This window comes from Drosophila yakuba, chromosome 2L (assembly GCF_016746365.2).
Source record: "Drosophila yakuba strain Tai18E2 chromosome 2L, Prin_Dyak_Tai18E2_2.1, whole genome shotgun sequence".
In the NCBI taxonomy this organism is placed as follows: Eukaryota; Metazoa; Arthropoda; class Insecta; order Diptera; family Drosophilidae; genus Drosophila; species Drosophila yakuba.
Genome location: NC_052527.2, coordinates 1,711,760 through 1,730,650, shown reverse-complemented (window position 1 = coordinate 1,730,650; position 18,891 = coordinate 1,711,760). Strand labels below are relative to the sequence as shown.

General features: G+C 42.8%; 1 protein-coding gene and 1 long non-coding RNA gene across 2 annotated transcripts in view; one reads left to right on the top strand and one right to left on the bottom strand.

Annotated features, from left to right (window-relative positions):
- Positions 1 to 5,661: 5,661 nt before the first annotated feature.
- Positions 5,662 to 18,891, bottom strand: part of LOC6526439 (zinc finger protein chinmo) — a 41,140-nt gene continuing 27,910 nt past the window's right edge. Inside the window, 5 exon segments of the mRNA XM_002087522.4 lie at positions 5,662 to 7,471; positions 7,533 to 7,680; positions 7,742 to 8,568; positions 8,681 to 8,898; positions 12,323 to 13,006. Of these exon segments, the coding sequence (XP_002087558.2) occupies positions 6,248 to 7,471; positions 7,533 to 7,680; positions 7,742 to 8,568; positions 8,681 to 8,898; positions 12,323 to 12,440 (2,535 nt within the window). The 5' untranslated portion in view covers positions 12,441 to 13,006 and the 3' untranslated portion in view covers positions 5,662 to 6,247.
- LOC120320551 lies at positions 13,017 to 17,552 on the top strand. Its single transcript, XR_005560047.2, has 2 exons — positions 13,017 to 13,632; positions 17,304 to 17,552. It is a non-coding gene; the product is annotated as an uncharacterized LOC120320551 (long non-coding RNA).

The following is an 18,891-nucleotide window of genomic DNA, read 5'->3' as shown; positions in this document are numbered from 1 at the left end:
TAGTTAGTTCATTGTGTTAAATTTCATGTGTAACTCAAGTTCTGTTGCATTCTGGTTTCAAATAATTGGTCCAAAATAAAGGAAAAACCAAAAGGGGTTTAAGCTGTTTGGAAACTGAATTTCAATCCTAAAAAGTCACACCAACTGTCCGTTTTTTCGAGCGACAGCCATCCTTAAAATTTTAACTTTATATTTATGCCGAAAAATTTGTACGATTTCTTCTTTATCGCTTCCTCGCCTCTATATATATTTAATTAATTTTAATTTATCTGCTAAATTTTGTTTGTTTTTTTCCTGAAATTTTGTACTCGTCATTGTTCCAAAAGTTTTTTGTAGTTTTCAAGTGTGACTTATACGCAATACGAACGCAATTCGAATGGGAAAACTAAATCGAGGGTTCAAATCAAAAACAATCAAAACACACACATTAAATATAATTTGTACTTCCTTCGATCCATCGTGTTAGACAAATTTACAACAACTTGATTTACACATTGAGGGGGAGACTTGGGAATGCTCTATATATGGGGTATATATACCATAGTGTACATACACATATAACTAGCTTCATCAAGCATTTTCGTCTTCAAATTTCGCATTGAACTGAACTGTAAAGTTGCTTAGGCCTAAACACATTGAGTTTCATTAAATTACTTTCGATAGTCGTAAACTTTAGTATACATATTTCGTTACATTTATGTTTTTTGGGGGCAGTGGGGTCATAATCAGTGGGGCATAATCAATCGAGTCCAAAATGCTGTCAGTACTGTGGGAATGGGAATATGGGAATGGGAATTTCGAATTGTGTTCAATTTGGTTAACCAATAAAATTGCCAATTGGAAGTGGTTTGTGTTTTTTTTTTCTGGGGTTTAACATTTATTTAGTTGCATTTTGTTTTAGCATTTACGTGTTTATAGATTATAAATTTAGGTTTTATCGTATAATTGTTACAAATTAGAAAAATGTGTATAATGTAATGCGTAAACAAGCCAATTTGTTGCGATCGAACAGAACATCAAATCATACAAAATATATATTACATTTTCTGCCACTTAACTTAAACTGGGTTGGTGCATGCAGTTTTCGTTTTTCCTTTTATTATTTTATAGTTATTTGAAATAACTTAGGTAAAGTAAGCATAATAGTGTTTCTGGATGGGAATAGGGATGGGGATGGGAATTGGGATCGGGATTGGGGATTGTTGGTTCTGTTGAAGGGGTCACAAAATCATATCGAATCGAAATGTAATCGTAAGTACAATTGGCTTGTTGAGGGGTTGGTTTTCGTGTTATTTGCTTCTTGACATTTCGCGCTAAATATTAATAGAAAAACAATTACTAACAAAAATATATAACAAAAATTACATCGAGCTCTTACAAAATGTTCGGTGCACTAAATTTCACGTTAAATTGAACTTAAATTTTGTTTTGTACGTGTGCACACTATTATTTATATTATTTATATAGTTACATTTATTATATTTGTATTCTCGTTACAGCTTCAATTCTGTTTATGGATTTGCTTACTAATTAATTTATACAACTCAAGGTAAAGGTAACTAAGGATTACTGAAAAATTACGAATATACAATACACAATTCTTCTTGTTTAATTTATTTTATGTACAATAATTGTGTGATTTCGTGACATTTTGTTCACGTTTCGTGTGCTTTACTGTACTGTACGCTCTAAATGCAAAATGGCGACATTTGTGTTTTTTGTGTGTTTTTAGTTTTAGATTAAGTTAATTACGCTCTCTGGGATTTTCTTTCGATTTTTTGTTTAGCTTGCAAACATATTTTACAAAGAAATTATTTTACGCCGCTTGTCGAAAAGTTGGGCCTAAAATCTGATTACAGATAAAAGTATTTTTGCTTTTTCGTTTTTAAATAAATATTTATGTATAATTGATGCACGTACATAGAGTGTTGCCTGTGCCTAATATTTGTTATAATTTTTATTTTTTTCTTTAGCCAAAAGTTTAAGCCTAAAATGTTTGTTTTGTAAAGTTTGCTTATCCACGCAAGTTTCTTTTAGAAAATTTTTATCTTTGTTTAGCAAAATGATTTTCTCATTTTTTCTTTCCATTAATTTTTATAACCGTGTTGGGTTGGCTTTGAATTTAGTTTAATGTAATTTTTTTTGCTCAAATCTCAAATCTGGTATTTGGATTTGGCTCAAGCAAAAGTATACCATTTACTGGGATCGTTCCTTAATTTTTTTGTGGATTTTCATTCCTTTTTGGGGTAAATTTTGTAGCCTTAAATAATTTCTTTGTATTTTTGTTTACGTTAAGATTATAAAGAGTTACGTTTCCTTTCTCGTGTTTTTTTTTTTGTTTGGTTTGCCTCATTCAGTTGCTTTGCCGAAATTGTTGTATACAAATGATCTTAATCCTGGTCACATATCGCCTACATCGTCTGCTCTCTACACATACATAGTAAAAGTTGTGGATAGTTTCGTATAGTTAGGGTTTAGCCAAAGGTATATTCTCGTAGTTTTACATTAAATGTTTTATTTTATTTTGTTTTATTTTGTCAGAATTTCGTGGGCTCCGTGTGCTCAGCGCATATTTACATTAAAATCATAACCATAAGAAAATCAGTAAGTATTCTCCTCCTATACCAAAGATTCCTCACTGTGTGGTTCTGAGTGTCTGGGGATCGGGGGATCGGGGGGTCTGTATGTGTCACCATTTTACAAAAAGAATTAAAAGAAAGTGGTAATGAAAGTATATGTGGTATCTCATGCTCATCTCATCACTGCGCAGTCTATGGCTAATTGAGGTAGTTCAGTTTACTATTGCAGTTCGATCTGGTCTTGGTTTCCCTTAATATTGTATTATTGCTATTGTGTGTTCATGTGTGATTGTGTCTTTTGCATTTAAAATTAGTCCTCACTAAACATAGGTGCCACTTAGCCACTAGCTAACCGATAATCGAACTAAGAACTAAAGCTTTCTTGATAGCATCTTCGATTACAGCGAAACATTCATTGGTTTCTCCTCTCGTCCTCTGTTTGTTTGTCCCATGCAAACCGAAAAATATAATATACTCTAAAGGTAGTAATAAAAGTAATCATACAAATAAAAATAAAAATAAAAATAAAAATAGTTCAAACAAGATTAAAAACACAAAGAGGTAGGTTCTTTCCTGAGGTATATGAGTTCCTGAGTTTGATTAGACTCTAATTGTAAGACGAAACGCATAGCGCAACTAAGAACTAAGTTAACGTAAACTAAAAGTAGGTGGTGTATCAACTAAGTTGTGGTTGTGGTTACTCCAATTAACCCCTGATAACTAAGTTGTTATTGAACATTGTTTGATTGATTCACTGACTGACGGATTGAATTACTGACTGATGGCTGACCCCGTGCCCCGTTCGTGCATTTGCGCCCCACCAACGTACTTAAAAATAAAATGTAATTCAGACTCCAGCGAACGCTGATGGGGGTGTGCAAAGACGGACCGGCAGCCAGGGGTTAAGTCTGCTTGGGTGCGAAGAGGTAGTTTGGTTCAGATACTGCCAGACTCTAGTGGGTTAACATACTCGTATTACTATTGCTTTGCTTTGCTTTGCTTTTGCCTTGCTGCTGCTCCTATTTTATTACTATTTCAGATTTCGCCCGCCCAACACGAATGCCAAATAAAATTCGAGTTGACAAATTATTCGTAAAACGAACGAAAAAAGAACTGAACGAAGAAGGTAAACGCCATTCGTTTGCAACTTCGAAAACGATATCACAGAACAAACTGGGGATCGGGTGACATTGATATTGTGTCTCGTGTGCGGTGTCTTGTGGTTCAACAGTTAATAAAGGTTGTTTCATATTCAACATTTTACATTTTGGCTATTTTACGCTGCTATGGACTCTGGATCATCGGACCTGACTTCCCTCCTGCTTCGATTCTATTCTATTGCCTGGCTAACGAAAACGTGGAAATGAAGACAGTTTCACAATTGAAATTCAGTTAGCTTCTGATCAAATAAAACCCTTCTCTCTTCTATCCGTTGGCGAGCCTAATGTGTTCCTACATATGCGCTTAGTAGTTTAGGTATAGGTTTACAGGTATACGAATACATATTATATCTAGGTTTTATCATTATACAACTGAGGCCACGCATACATATGCTATGGATATATATGCGCTAATAATAATAATTAATGTATTTACAGGCCAAGAACTTTGTTTAGCCTTGGCAGATTTTCTCAATATTTTCCATTGCATTTTTCTTAGATTTCCATTCTAGGTTTCTCGTTCGCTTACAACAAAATGGTTTTTTCTTTTTTGTTCAGTATTTTACAGCTTTTCTTTGTGGGATTTGTTATTTCACTTGGGAAATATGTAGCCATCGAAATTATAAGAGCCGAAAAAAGGAATTTTGAATTTTTGTTGGTTGGATTTTTGGTGAATTTTCATTTGTACGAAAAATGTTTTCCAAAGGTGTGCCAAAAGTTTGATTTTGAATTTCGCTTTGCTGCTGTAATTATTGCTGTTTTGTTGCCTTTGTTGTTGCCATCAAGTTTTTGAGAACGTTTTTGAGTGGTTTTTGCGTAATATTTTCGTTTGTTAATTAACATGTTTCACACTTGGCTAGAATTATTCAATTAAAAAATAATTATATTTACTTTACGTTTTCTTTGCTATTTGCTTTTCTCGCTCATCGTTAAATATACTCTTCTTTGTTTATAAAATTTTACTAGTAGTCATTTAATTATATATTTCTTATAGGCACCCAATTTACCAATTGTTTTTTACTTCATTAGAAACTTCTGAATTCGGAATTGAATTTGTTTTGGTTTAGATTTTGTACCCGAAAAGCAGTTGTATAAAATTTTGAGGCCTAAACTGGAAGGAAAACCATAAAACAATACGAAAATCACAAAGCAAAATGTTACTTCCTTAAAGCAAAACTTTTTCTGTCCTCGAGCACAGATCCTGGCATCCTCATTCCCAATGGAGCAGTGGTCCCCGCACTTGGCCCTCCTCTTCTGGCCCCAATTGCCTTTTCGTATTATTAATTTAATAAAATTATGTACAAAAAACCCGGACAAAGGGGCAGATTTTCGGGGAAGTGGGCGCCAACTGGTCCAAGTGGGGCACTCAAGGATTCGCAAGGATCCTGGCTCCTCCCTAGGTTCTTCTCAGCGTTTCTCTTCTATTCTGTATTTTGTTTCTTTTGTTTTTGTTTATACTATTTTATTGTTGCAGGTACTTGTGGTTGCGGTTTTGTTGTTGCTATTGTTGCTCTGTAGTTTGTTTGTTGCATGTGTTTGCTATGTGTGATTGCAGTGTTTAATCTTAGTTACTCGCGTCTTATTTAATTCAGTTTTTAGGTTTTTAGCATTATCGTTTCGTTTGATTTGAGGCAACTTGCAGTTCTGTGACGTTTCTATAGGAAATCAAAAATATATGCGACAATAATCGAATCATCGATCTCTCCCCTCAACACACACGAATAAACAAATTCTCAACGTTTTATTTGTTTTTTTTTTTTTTTTGCTATGCTGGCTACTCTTTTGGCGGTACCAATCAAAAACGTTCAAACTTTTTGCATTACTATTTCGTTAGTTTAAGCTTTTTGTTTAATTTGTTTTTCATTGCATTGCTGCGAGTGTTCTTGTTTGATTAGCACCCTGAAAACGATTTTTCAGCCGGATTGCATTTGTTTCTATATTACTATATTTCTGTTTCTGATTCTGATTCTGGTTCTGTTTCTGTTTCTGTTCTGTTTCTTGAGAGTTCTGTTTCATACTGCCATTAATTGGTTTGGATTCTGTAGCACTTGCTCGTGCTTGTGTCTGCTGCTTGAACTTCGTTGATTGTTTGTGGTTGGTTGGCTTGAAACACAAATTTGTAATAAAAATGTCTGCAAAAAGTTGGTCATCGAATTCTGCCATCTGTTCGTGTGTTCGCTTGTCTGTCTGTTTGCTGTGTGTTTTTTTTTTTGTTTGGTGTGCACGTGTGTGGTACATCTTATCATTTAGTAGTTTAGTTCCTTGTTTAGTTATTATAGTAATCAATGTGCCCAGTTTGGGACTTCTTGTCTAGCTTGGTAGGTGTTGGTCTCCGAGGGCAACAGCAGTTGCATCAGTAGTCATGTATCATCATCTTCTTCTTTGCGCGCGTAAAACGTGTTCGTAAATCACTCATCTTCATCACTCCGTCGTTTCATCGATTCTTAGCCTAAATCTAAGCAGCTTCTTTGGGGGGCATCCTCTGGGGGCATCTCGTTTCTCCTCATCCTATTGCTCCACATTGACCTTGGGCGTGGAGGTCAGAGTGGGCGTCTCGTTGGGCGGTATGATGTGTGGGGGGCTGGTGGGCGTGTTGGGCATGTGATCGTAAATGGCCTCGGCCTGGATATCCGGTTCGGCTTCGGACATGTGCAGTCGATCCTCCTCGTCCTCGGACTCCGAGAGCACCTCGATCTTGGGCTCCACGACAACGAGCTCGGATCCTGGTTGTGGCTCCGGTGGCTGGTCCTCGTCCACTTCCATGGGTCGATCGCTGCCATCGCTGGCCTCTGCATCGCTGCAACCATCGCTGGTGGTACCAGTGGTGTTCGTTGTGGTTGTGGTCGTCGTGGTGGTGTTGACCGTGGTGTTCATGGTCGAGTCCATGGCCTCGGCGGCCTGTTCCGCCGCCATGGCCGCCCTGATCTGCTGCGTCAGCTCCTGGTGCATTCGCTGCTGCTGCTGCTCGTAGGTGAGCGGTTCAGTGCCCTCTGAACCGGCTCCTTCTTCCGACCCTGCCCCGTCCACTGCCTCGCCCGACTCGCCTGCCTCTCCCTCTGCTTCTGCTTCTGCCCCATCTCCTCCTGCCCCCGTGGTGGTCTCCGCCACCATTGCGTCCCGTCGCTGCATGCACTTCTCCAGTGCCATCTTGAGTGTTTTACGTTTGCGCTGCTTTGCCGCCTCCTTGTTGGCGTTCATGACTACTGATGCCGCTGCTGTTGCGGCTGCTTCCTATGGTGAATGATTGCTGGCTGCCGCTGTAGCCGCTGCTGTTGCTGCAGCTGCCGCTGCCAAGTGTGCTGGTGCAATTGTTGCCCCCGCCGCCAATCCGATCTCCTGCTTGTGCTCCCTGGCAATGTGACGGCGCACCGTGTTGTTCCGCGTGAAGGTTCGCTCGCAGAAGGGACATGGCACGCGGATGCCCTGGTGGCGCTGCCGGATGTGTGCCCGCAGATTCGTCTCGTATCCGTACAGACGATCGCAGTACAGACACTTCAGCTTCTTACCGTCGGCCGTGTTCACGCTGTTCTTGTTGTTCAACTTGGTCGCGTTCCATACGTTCAACATGTCCGCCGGCGCAATCGAGGCGGCCAGGTTACTGGACAGCGTTCCGTCCGCCTTCAGGTTCTCCAGCAGGGCATTCGGTGTGGTCGACGAGGTGTTCGAGTTCGGCGGCGGTGGCGGTGAGTACTTCAAGTTCTCCAGCTTCACGCGCAGATCCTCGGCTCCGTTCTGTTCGTAGCAACATTGTTAGTATTATATATATTATAGATATTACGCAACAACTACTCACATCTGTAGACTCATCCATAAGCTCGCGGTCGTCGTCGTTAGCCTCATTGGCACTGCCATTGTTGCGCTCCGATTTCACAATGCGCTCCATGCTACTGGTGGCGTTTCCATTTCCCGCAGTGGTGCTGGGACTATGGTTCTCGTAGCGACTGGGGACAAAACACGCAGGTCAGTTTACATACTTCGGGGGAAAAGACTGGGTAAACTCACCTGGACTGTGGCGATGCGCGTTCGGAGTGCATGGTATCGGCCTCGGTGGGCGCCGTGGAGGAGGCGCTGGACGAGGGACGGTGGTACGGCGGCTTGTTGATGGGGCTGGGGCACTCGGAGGACTTGGAGCCATCTCGCAGGACGGAACCGCGCTGCTCCTGCTCGGAATACGGACTGCGGACAATAGCCCTCTTGCGCGGAGGTTCGTAGTTAATGGGTCGGTAGATGGGCGGCACATGGGTGTAGCCCATTCCGGTAGAGGAAGCGCTGCCACCCGGATGCATCAGGGAGTCGCACTCCTGCTTCAAGATGCCGGTGGAACCGCCCAGATGGTGAGCAGCGCCAGCGCCGCTTCCCAGGCTAATGGGTCCATTGTTGCCGCTGCCACTGCCGACTCCGTTGCCACCGATTCCCACTGCGCCGCTGCCATTACCCGCACCCACGCTGTGGGCGCCGCCAATCCCTGCCGCTGTTCCGCTGATTATGTTGGCGCCGGCACTGCCGCATCTGTCCACGACATTTGCACTGGCCGCCAGGGTACTGAGGCTACTGGCCGCCGCATTTGCAGCCGCCGCCATTCCGCCACCAGCTGCCATGCCGGCCAAGCTCAAGCCGTTGCCAATGCCCATGCCCGGCATGGAGTTGGCTCCTGTAACGCCTCCTCCCAGGCCGATACCGACTCCGCCGGGAAGGATGCTGCTACCGCCGCTCAGACTGTTCCTTATGCTCCGCCTGCCCGTCGGCGAGTCCAGCGGCGACAGGTCGCCCATGTGTTGTTGCGCTTGCTGCGCCGCCAGACGTCCCGTTTCCGTGGACAGACCTTTGACCTGCACATAGGCGAAAGAACGAATTAAAAATGCTCCAAGGTAACTAACCCAAATACGACGAGCTTTTTGGGTTAACCAAGCCCACGAGAACATATTTAAATTCATTACCCACCTGCAAACTCTCGGCGGACTTGAGGAAACTGTTGAGCGCCTCCTGGGAGACGTGAACCTCGCCTTTGTACATGAACTCCAGAAGAGCGGCCATGTTGTCCGGCGAGGTCGCCTCCAGTATGATGACGCACTGGCCATTTGTGGGCGTGTTCTCGAACAGATCGGCGAACTTCTTTGAGCAGGCCGCCAATATAAGTTTGTGGGCTTTGAATACTACGCCTGAAATGGGAGAAACGTAACAAATGCGTTATTAAATAATAATAGGTGATTGCTCTTTGACCGCTATTTTTAGACACGTATTCCTTTCCTATTCTAAGCGAACAGGCTGTTTCCCCTTCCCAAACTTGTTCGCCGCTTTACGATTAAAGCATCTGACTTTGGGACACACACCACGACGACCCAGAAAAAGGTTGCCAACAGGTGGCGCCGAACCGCCAACCGAGACCTTGAACTCATAAAAAATCATGTCAAATATATACGGGCACTCGCACATAAACACGTACACGGAGGACAATAAAAGCCGCAGCAAGGAAATCATTTCCTCGCTCTTGACTACACAGACACAAAAGGGAGCTTTTCATCCGCAACTCGCTCTCATTTCGCCACTTTCCTATGTGTGCTGTGTGTGCTCTGTCTGAGTTATTATTCAACATCAATGTCGTCTTGGTCTTGGTCTTCGTCTTGGCCTGGCAGTCTTTTGTGTCCCGGCTGCTAGTACCTGACACACAAAAACCCACCCGGCGTATACGCAATGCGCGGAAAAAATGTGGGTGCTGGGAAGAAAGCCAGTCAGTCACTCCGAAACTTAGTGTACTTCGATGTGCTCTTTGCTGCTGTGTGTATGTGTGTATAATCGCTTGGCTACAATTTTTCACGCTTTTCTTGTCTCTCTTTTGGGTTTTCCTTTTCTTGCCACTTTTTTTTGGGGGGGTGGTGGTGGTGGGGGTTGGAGTGGCAGAGAAGTTGTCTTTTCTTTTATGGGGCACTTGTTGTGTTGGCTGCGAGCATTACTTAAGCCAAATTGAAACGACACTCGCACAGCGGTGTTTTGAGATAAATTCAGAAAATATAGAGCGAAAGAGCGGACGAGCGAACGATGAAGGCTAATATTTACCGCCGACATTGTTCATAAATACATTTCAAGTTTGACACTTCTTCCCCGTGGCACTTTATGAAATTTCTGTAGCAGCTGAAGCGTAAGCAAATGCATTAGCCCACTGCCTCACCCCACACATTCTCCTTTTATTTTTTTTTTCGGCTGGCTTATCGCGCAGTGCAGTCTATTTCGATGGAATTCAACCGAATTGTGTCAATTCTTGCCTCAGCGCTTGCCAGCTGATAAGCGGCGATAAGAAAACGCAGTTTGTGGGGCAAGACGGGCGGGGAAATGAAAATGAAAACGACATCAAGGTCAAAATCAAACGCACTGCACGAGCCCCGAAAAAGAGCAACAAAACAAGAAGCACTCTCGGAAGTGATTCAGGCGTACGCGGCGTATGCGCGATTTGCGTCGTCACTGATTAGCTCTCGCCGAAGAGGAATTATATAATCGCTTGATTAATACGGCAGACTACGCAAATTGCATTTAACATATGCCACACACACAGTGCCCATTTGTTTCTTTGTTTACCCGAACACAAGAAAACTTTTATTCGTTCTTGCGATTATGTATCAGGCGTACTTTTTGTGTTATTTCGCTGGTTGGATTTTCTAACACTTGATACAACAGAAATTGGGTCACAATCACCACAATAAAAGCGCAAAAAAGCCGCACACACATATTACTATAGAAATTCACTTCGATATGTCTGTATGGACTGGCCTTGATAAAGAAATGACATTATGTGTGTGTATAATATATATTTCTCTGCTGCTTCGCTTGTTTACGTTCTGCGTTTGCGTTTGGCGTTCGTTTTTTCATTTACTCCGCAATTTGTTTTGATTTGGGGCTACTTTTGGGGTATTTTGGCTATTATGCAGTTTGGCAATAACATCGGCTCAAGTACACATAGTTTTTCGACTGTTTTTACGGTCAACAATTAGTGATCTAATCTAATCGAACACTCGCACGTGGTGTTTACTGGGAAAATATGTCGATTAGTGGAAAAAGTCGTCTGATTTCACATTTCTTTCTAAGATAAAAATCCCTCATCAACTCAAACCCCCAAAAATATAAATCTCTCCTCTTTGAAATTCTACATGTTACCCCATTTAAAAAATAGCCCAAGGCGAAGCAAATGTTCATTTGTGTAAAAATGCTCATTTCTCAAGTGTTAAATACGCCCCGAAACCCAAGCCAAAACTCAATGAATGCATCCTTCTCAATCACAATAAGGAAAAAGGGGAAAATTGTATAAAAAACGCAATTTGAAATATCCACATGAATATTAAAAACAATAAAAAACATACGTTGTTTGCCTTTGTTTTCGCAGACGGGCAAATATTTAATGCTTCATTGCCAAATGGACAAAAGAGTCATGCGGAGCCAAATCAAACATAACAAATGCAGAATCCAAAAAATTTGGATGGATATGGAGTCCATCTAAAAGGCTGCTATCCCCAAAGAAATATTAAAAACCACAATTAAAAACAGTCAAAGCCGAGGGTTAAAAGAGGAAAGGCTGCGAGTGCTGTTGTGTGCCGGGGTGTAACGTTCGAAATTTTAATCAAAAGTAGTACCACTTCGATTGATATGAGTGACAACGGCAACCGAGGAACCGGAAGCCAAAAGGGTTTCAGGATTTGTCTAGGGTTTATTTTTGATTTTTGGAATGGGTGAGGTGGCTGCTGTCTGCGTACGAACACCCAGCCATTCCTAATAATCCCAGTCAGCTCTGCTTTTCCCACTCATTCAATCAATGAAAAACAAAAATCCATACTTACGCACACATGGCGTATGGAAATGCTTAAAGTTCGCTGGAAATTCTTGTTTAAATGAAAGCAGGAAACAAGCGGCTAAGCGAGTGGTTTTAAGCCAAGGTTAAGCTCGAAGAAAATGTATAAAATAAGGGAGAAGCCATAAAGGGCCATACATACGCTACATAATAATCATAAAAATAAGCCAAGATGCTCCGACATATAAGCACCCGAGAAGCAAGCGGCGACGAAAAATATTTAAGCCCAAATCAAAAGGGAAAGAAAATAAGGTTAACAAGGGTCCCAAATCAGACACACAAAAAGGAGCTCCCAAATAACTGACCTCAGTCAAAAGCCCGAATAAATATATGTATATAGCAAACGTGCAAATAAAAGTATATACATTGTACATGTAAAGCTGCTATATAGGTTTGCCCGCATTCATTCGCCATTTAATAAGCCGGCATAAAAACTGTAGTAAAAGGCCGTAAATGAACTAGCAGACAACAGGCGGGCTAGGAACATCTGAGGGTTGGATTCGATGGCATGGGCTGGTATATGATGGGTGGGATGTGGCTGACAGACAAGGACGAGACAAGCCATAAAAGTCACTTCCACTTCGCGTCTCCCTCAAACAGAGCAAAAAGAAATCAATGTCTGATTCTCTGGCGCAGCGGCTTATTAGCGAAAAGTAAAAACATAAACATGAGCAGCAGCAGGAAAATAAATATCTAATTTATGATTTATGACCTATGACTTAACTGTCAGTTTAGTAGAAATCACTTACCATCACAGGATAATATGACATCGGCCAGCAGATCCGATTTGAACAGATTGGAGAATGTTATTGCCAAGTTAGACGAGAAACTGTTCCACTTGAGGCAGAACTGCTGCTGCGGATCCATGGTGCCAGCAGTGGTGCTATACCTTTGTGCCGATCCGTGGCCGTGACCGTATCTTTGTCCGTATCCCTGTCCGTATCTCTGTCCGTATCGGTGTCCTTAGCTCTCAGGATCCAAGCTGTTCGAACGGCGCCAGAACGGCGACAACGACGACGCTGTTTTCGACTTTTTCCAATGATTCCAATTTTTGGGTATTGGTGATGGTGGTGGTGCTGCTGCTGCTGCTGTTTTTCAGCTGCTCTGCGAATTGATTTGTTTGTTTTCGGTTTGCCAAAATGGAATTTCGTGGAATTTTGTAGCTGCCAGCAGAGCATAAAAGCAATTCGGCCGCTGCAAATCCTTAGCCAAAGGGAATTTTGCAATTGTTTAGTTAATTTCTTGAGTGTCGTTCTCGTCGTTACGTTCGCCGATTTCGGTGCGAATTGTTCCGGTACTCTAATCACTTCCGCTGCTGCTGCTTCAATCGTAGCTGATAAGTTTTTTGTCGTTGGCGTTGGCATAGAAATTTAACCAGAGACTGTGAGAGCACCGAATCTCAAAACTGAATCCGACTCCGAACACGCCAAATGCTGCAATGAGAATGACGAAAATGATATTGGTTCGATTAGTTTCGGTTTCGATGCGTTTGACAGGGAGACCGATGGCAAATCCAGTGCCTGCTTTCTGCCCTGGAAAATCCGAAGGCAGCCAGACTGCAGGTTGCAAAGGGCAATCCTTAAATCTATCTTAAATCATATCTGTTGTAGGATTATATGTGCCCCCTACCTCCCTAGCTCCCAATCGAGTAGTTCCGAGAAATATGTTCCCAACAAACTCAAATTTCAAAAGTCATGCGAGGCAATGCGGCTTTCTTGGCCAAAAGCATAAACTGCATCGCATTTGTGTTGGTAACTCTATCTTTGGCCTGCAGCATTTCCGACCAATTTATTAGAAATTAATCGAGCATTTAGAAAGAAGCGAAAACGGCCCTGCAAAAAGGCAAAAAAAAATCGAAAAAAAAAATCACAAGATATACGATTCAATTCTGAGAATTCTGGGCTGGCCAAGTCAAAAATGCCGCCGCTTCCAAAGGTTTTGATGCAACGCGCGTGAACACACAACTTTCTGATTCCTGACTCCTGCCTCCTGTGATTTTGGCCACGTCTACGGTTTCTGCCCCCCACCATCATCCTTTCTCGATTCCTGGAAACTGCAGGTGAGGCTGCCCTGCGTCGTTGCATGGGATGCGTTTGTTTTCTTCGAATTTGTTTAATCGTTAGAAAAATGCGGCCCGCAACTTTTGTGGAAGCTGCCAAAAGCAGTCGAGTTCCCCCCTCTCTCTAATTCATTCTTTTTTTCTCTTGACCATCAAAATCAACGGTTTCGCTTCGAGCGGAAAAAAAAAAAAGGGGGATAAAAAAGATATCGGTAAAAAGCTATTAAGAAATTCCTGGGAAGTTTGCAGTTTTCGAGTCCAGCAACATGGAATTCACTCGCAGGCGCGCAAGGGAAAGTCAAAGGGATGCCCTTGGGGGATAGGAATGATTTAAGGATTGGGTGAAATTGATCGACATGATTCGGGGTTTATAGAGCAATGCAAGAAGCAGTTGCTCAATTTAAGTCGAGAGATTTGAGTACCTTGAAATGCCATAAAGGAGTCGTAACAGAAAGATACTGGCAGTTGCTTTAAAGTTGATCTAAGTTTTAAGTAAAAAATCCAGCAAACCGCCCCCTTTCTTCGTCACATAAATAATCCAGTAAACTTTTACTGTCACTCGTGCGTTGCGGCATCTTTCTGCTTTAATTCCTGCAGAGCAACAACCCCAACTTCTTCAACTTGCCTCCTGAAAAAACATCCTTGTTTCTGCACTTGGACAGCTTCGGGCTTTGGGCTTTGGGCTTTGGGCTCGACTGTACTTTGGAAACCACCTCGAGCACATATCCTAATGCTGCCATTGTTGTTGTTGTCAAAAGGGAATACGCAATGAAATTTACGCAGCTGCATTTGAAATGCTTTTTCAATTACACGAAATGCTCGGCTCCAAGCAGCGTGAAAGGAGAACAGGGTAAAAAGCCCAGGCACAACAAATAGATCAAATAGTACACATCGTATGCCCGTCTTGTTCACATTCAGATACAGATACTCGGACTGAGAGATACACAATACACAGGCTCCTCACACGTACAGTACATATACAGAAAACGCACCTGAATGGCAGTCTCAAGGCGAAATCATAGCTCAGGTATCTGTATCTGTATCTGGTGGTAACCTATCTGCCTCCAAAACAAACAACAACAAAGGCCGCAGATATGTGCGAAATGTACAAGAAAAAAAAAACAAGGCGTAAATCCTTTTCACAAACACAGATACATTAGGATATGCGTTCCAGGAACAACGCACACACAAATGAAATAAAAGCTGCTTTTTAGCTCCTTCGGAATCGTCTTTGTGTTGGGCAGGAAGAGGCAGTATATAGGCAGTACATATCTGGATCGGGGACTTGTAGCCCGAGGGAAGGTCGAGGGTTGATCCTCAACTGTTGTCCAAAATAGCAACGCACTTTCAGAAAAATAAAAGTGGAAATTGCGCAACTAATGCAGCATTCATCTTCTCGATAGTTCTGAATCCGAAACGCTCATAAACCAAAACAGCTTTGAATTGCCATCAGCGAAGCTCGAATGTTTAATTGTTATATTTGCTTGATTTGATGGCATTTCAACTAATTGACCTTGTGCACTATTTGGACAAAACGTCAATTCGATTCCGTGATTCACATTTTTTGTGCGTTGAGTGCAGCATATCTCAAGTGGTCAGCTGCGCGCACACATATACTTTTGTATCTTTATGTGTGTGGCTACAACTACGCGTCTATTTTCGACAGTCTTATTCGCTTCGAATGGCAATTAATTCCGGCAAATGACGCATATTATAGAAACCACTTTGTCTTCTCTCTAGCAAGCCGCATAATGCAATCGGAAATGCCAAATGAAATATCTCGAAAACGATATAAACCTGTTACTACTGTTACACTCATAACAATATGTGCTACTTTTGAAGGAATTTCGAGAACCTACGTGTTTTAATTACTTTCCAACTTGTGACCCTGATTCATCTCGATTGCATATATCCAAATACTGATACCCATAGACTGATAGCCCCCCTGCCATTAAGATTCAGCCAAGAAAGGCGATTTGATAACATTACCGCATCGTATTACAAAAGTTGCCGATGACAGCTCGGGTGCAGGACTAAAAGAAATCCGCTTGTCAGCACTTTGCCACTCCCCCTTTTTATTTCCAGTTGATGGCCGTGACAGCAGCTCTTGAACCAGAGATCTTGGCAGGGAAACTGCCATCCTCTCCCCTCATATCCTATATCCTTTGCTATCCTCGCCATCGGCCATAATATTACACATGTCCGCATAATAGCGAAACGCCGGCAGATGTGCAGTCGAGAGATCCAAGAATAAATGTCGCATAATTCACAGCGCCAGTTTGGGGAAATTGTGAAATACTTCGCCACGGGGAGTCGGTACACATCAAAGCGAGATGTGTTTGTGCTCTGCATATTGCATAATGAAAGGAAAAGGGGGCGTGGCAGGTCGGTGGTTTAGCCGAGTTGTGAAATGAGCAAGCACAGCGGGTGGAAGTCAGGTGCAACGGGCAAACAGCGAAATTGAGTAACTTCCTTGGCATTTCGCCTTTCCGCTTCGAGTGGTTATTATAGCCATAATTGCAATGGGATTTCCCAAGGAAACTGGCAGCAACTGGCAGCAACAAGTTTGATTGGCTTAAAGCTAAAATACTTTTCCAAAACGACTCCTATTATTCTCTAAAGTATAATTAACCTACTTTCCAATGCGACTTCCAGTGTCGCGATGGTGGTAATTAGCTATGCAGGAAAATGCAGCCAACTTGAAATGCAGCTCCGTGAAAAACAAATGAGCTGCCATCAAAAGGGCCAAGCAAAGCAGTTAACACAACAACTAAAACGCTTCGCTGGGCAGCCGAAGAAAAGCTGTTGTGTTGATGCAGTGCAAGTACAAACAATGTGTATCTTGAAGATACGCTTGCCTTGACGCAATTACAAAGTGTAATTTTTTGGTAGCTTCTACAGTTACGAATATGAGGTAAAAGATTCATATGGGTCCCCAAATTAATTATTGTTAGAGAAACATAATTAGAGGGCGACTGTTTGTATTCTATTCTAAACTCACAGACATGATAGCTTTGACCCCAGTTGGAAAACGCTTGGCTGGCCACAGAAAGCATAGCTACCTGTAAGTAGAAAGAGAGAAGTATTCCAAATTAGTTGATAAATTCATTTAAAGGCATACAAATCTTCTTTATTTCTACTGTATCAATCATAAACACTCAATTAGGATCAGTCAATTTGTCATATGCGGCATGTTAATGACTTATTTTCGAAGAGAGTTTAGAGTTTGCCTTTAATAGAGGGCTAAGTTACGTTTGAAATCGAAACCTCGCGTTTCGCGGGCACTCAATCATGGCGAACAAGTCGCGACGGACAAGCGGAAAGTGGCAAAAACTGTAGTCCTTTTAACCCCTTGGTGGCTGAGGCGGTCGTAGTGGCAGTGGACTGGTGGCGGTGGCGACTGCTCAAACCCAATTAAAAATGTCAAAAAATGGGAATACCTGTAGGTAGTTAGCAGTTAGCGCACGCAGTAAATATTCATCACGCCATGCCAACAAAGGGTTAAGGGATTGGTAGGTAGGATGCTGAATGCTGGATGCAGGATGTTGGATTTTGCTTTTCTCCAACTCGCCAACTGGAATCAAACATCCTGGCTCTGGTGCTCCATCTCCAGCATTGCCAGCGCGTCACACAGTTTAACTTTTCATTTGGCATTTCTCTCTTTTTTGCAGATGTGGAGATCCTGGGTGGAAGCCTGGCCACCACCGGAACACCCACCCCCCACCACCCCTGCCTTTCGGAGTGTGGCGCCACTGCTTATCAGCATGAGACGCACACATGTCAGGACACAAAAACAGGAGCCGCACACGGAGCACCGAGAGTTAGTGGAATGCATTGTGGACGTTGGAACAATTGCGTTTTGTATATTTTCGTGCCTCGTCAGCAAAATTAAAAAATAGATACGCAAACGTTGGCCTACACAAGTGGGTGGGTTTTCTGGGTGTCCCGCCAAAGTTATGTGAAAGAAAAGTCCTCCTGCTCCTCCTGCTCCCACTCCTCCACTGCGAACTCCACACCCCAAAGTCCAGTGTTCTCTCTGCCGAATTCAAATGTCACACAAGGATCGAAAGGTACGCATGGCCAGCTCTGCTATCCCAGCCTGCTTTTCCCTGCTTTATTGCAAAAATACACAACAAGCTGCGGGGGAAAAGCGTGCAGTGAGGTGGAGTGGGCCATGGGCAGGTCCAAACAACAGCTGCTTGCCCAGTTTTACGTCCTCTTTTTTTTTTTTGGCTTTTTTGGCACTGCGAAAATCTAATAGAAGTAACACACAGGAGCTGGAGCCAGAGCTGAACGAGCTGAATGCCTGGGCAGAAATGTCACTGGTCCAGGACGATAACTATGGCCCAGCCACTCCCCCCTCCGCCCCCTGCCACACAGCACTCTGGGCCAGGAGCAGACACCAACAGACCCACAGGATGAATGGTCCATGGTCCAGGCCTCCACTTTTTCCAGCTTTTTGGGTGGTTTTTGTGTCTCGGTCTGGGCGAAAAAACAAAAACCATCCCCCCGTTTGCGCCGTTTGCAGCATTGCGTGTGTATTTTTATTGTATATATCATTGATGAATTCGCCGATAACAAATCTCAATCAAATGTCAAAAAGGTAACTGGCAGGAACGTCCGAGCGATGGACAGTACAGACTGAGCACCCATCCTCCACCAAATTAGAGTCCCTCGTTTGCGATTTCCTACACGTTGTAATGTTGCAATTTTCACGCAGCCCACGCGTCGTATGCGCAATTGTTTTAAGCAATTCTGCAGATAGATCGAAAGTTGCAGAGGGGTTGGGTAAACCGGGTGGCTTCAACCTGACAGCTGCAGGTGGGCAATTGAAGAAGTGACCTCTACTACCCCCACTTAAACCCACTCCAATGGATTGAGCCTTGCGTGTGACAGCTCAAATTGTCATCTTGAAATCGAAAAGTGTCAAACTTTTACGGAAACATTTCAAGAGGGAAACACTGAAGCGATGCTGTTTGGAGTTGGGAATCTGGGAGGAATTGCATTTACAAGATTCCGCAATACAATCATTCAATATAATTATTCTGTGCCTTAAAAATCATTAGCCTATCTGGAATCGAACCTTTTGAAGCCCATTCCCTTGCCTTCTGTTGTTTTATTCGCATCATCAGCAAATTAAATAAAGCTCAATGACAAACTTCATTAGCCAAAAGATCAACTGGCCAAATGGCAAACAACAAAAATAACAATTTGCCTGCCCCTCGAAACAAATCCGTAAATACCCATGCACCATCCCCC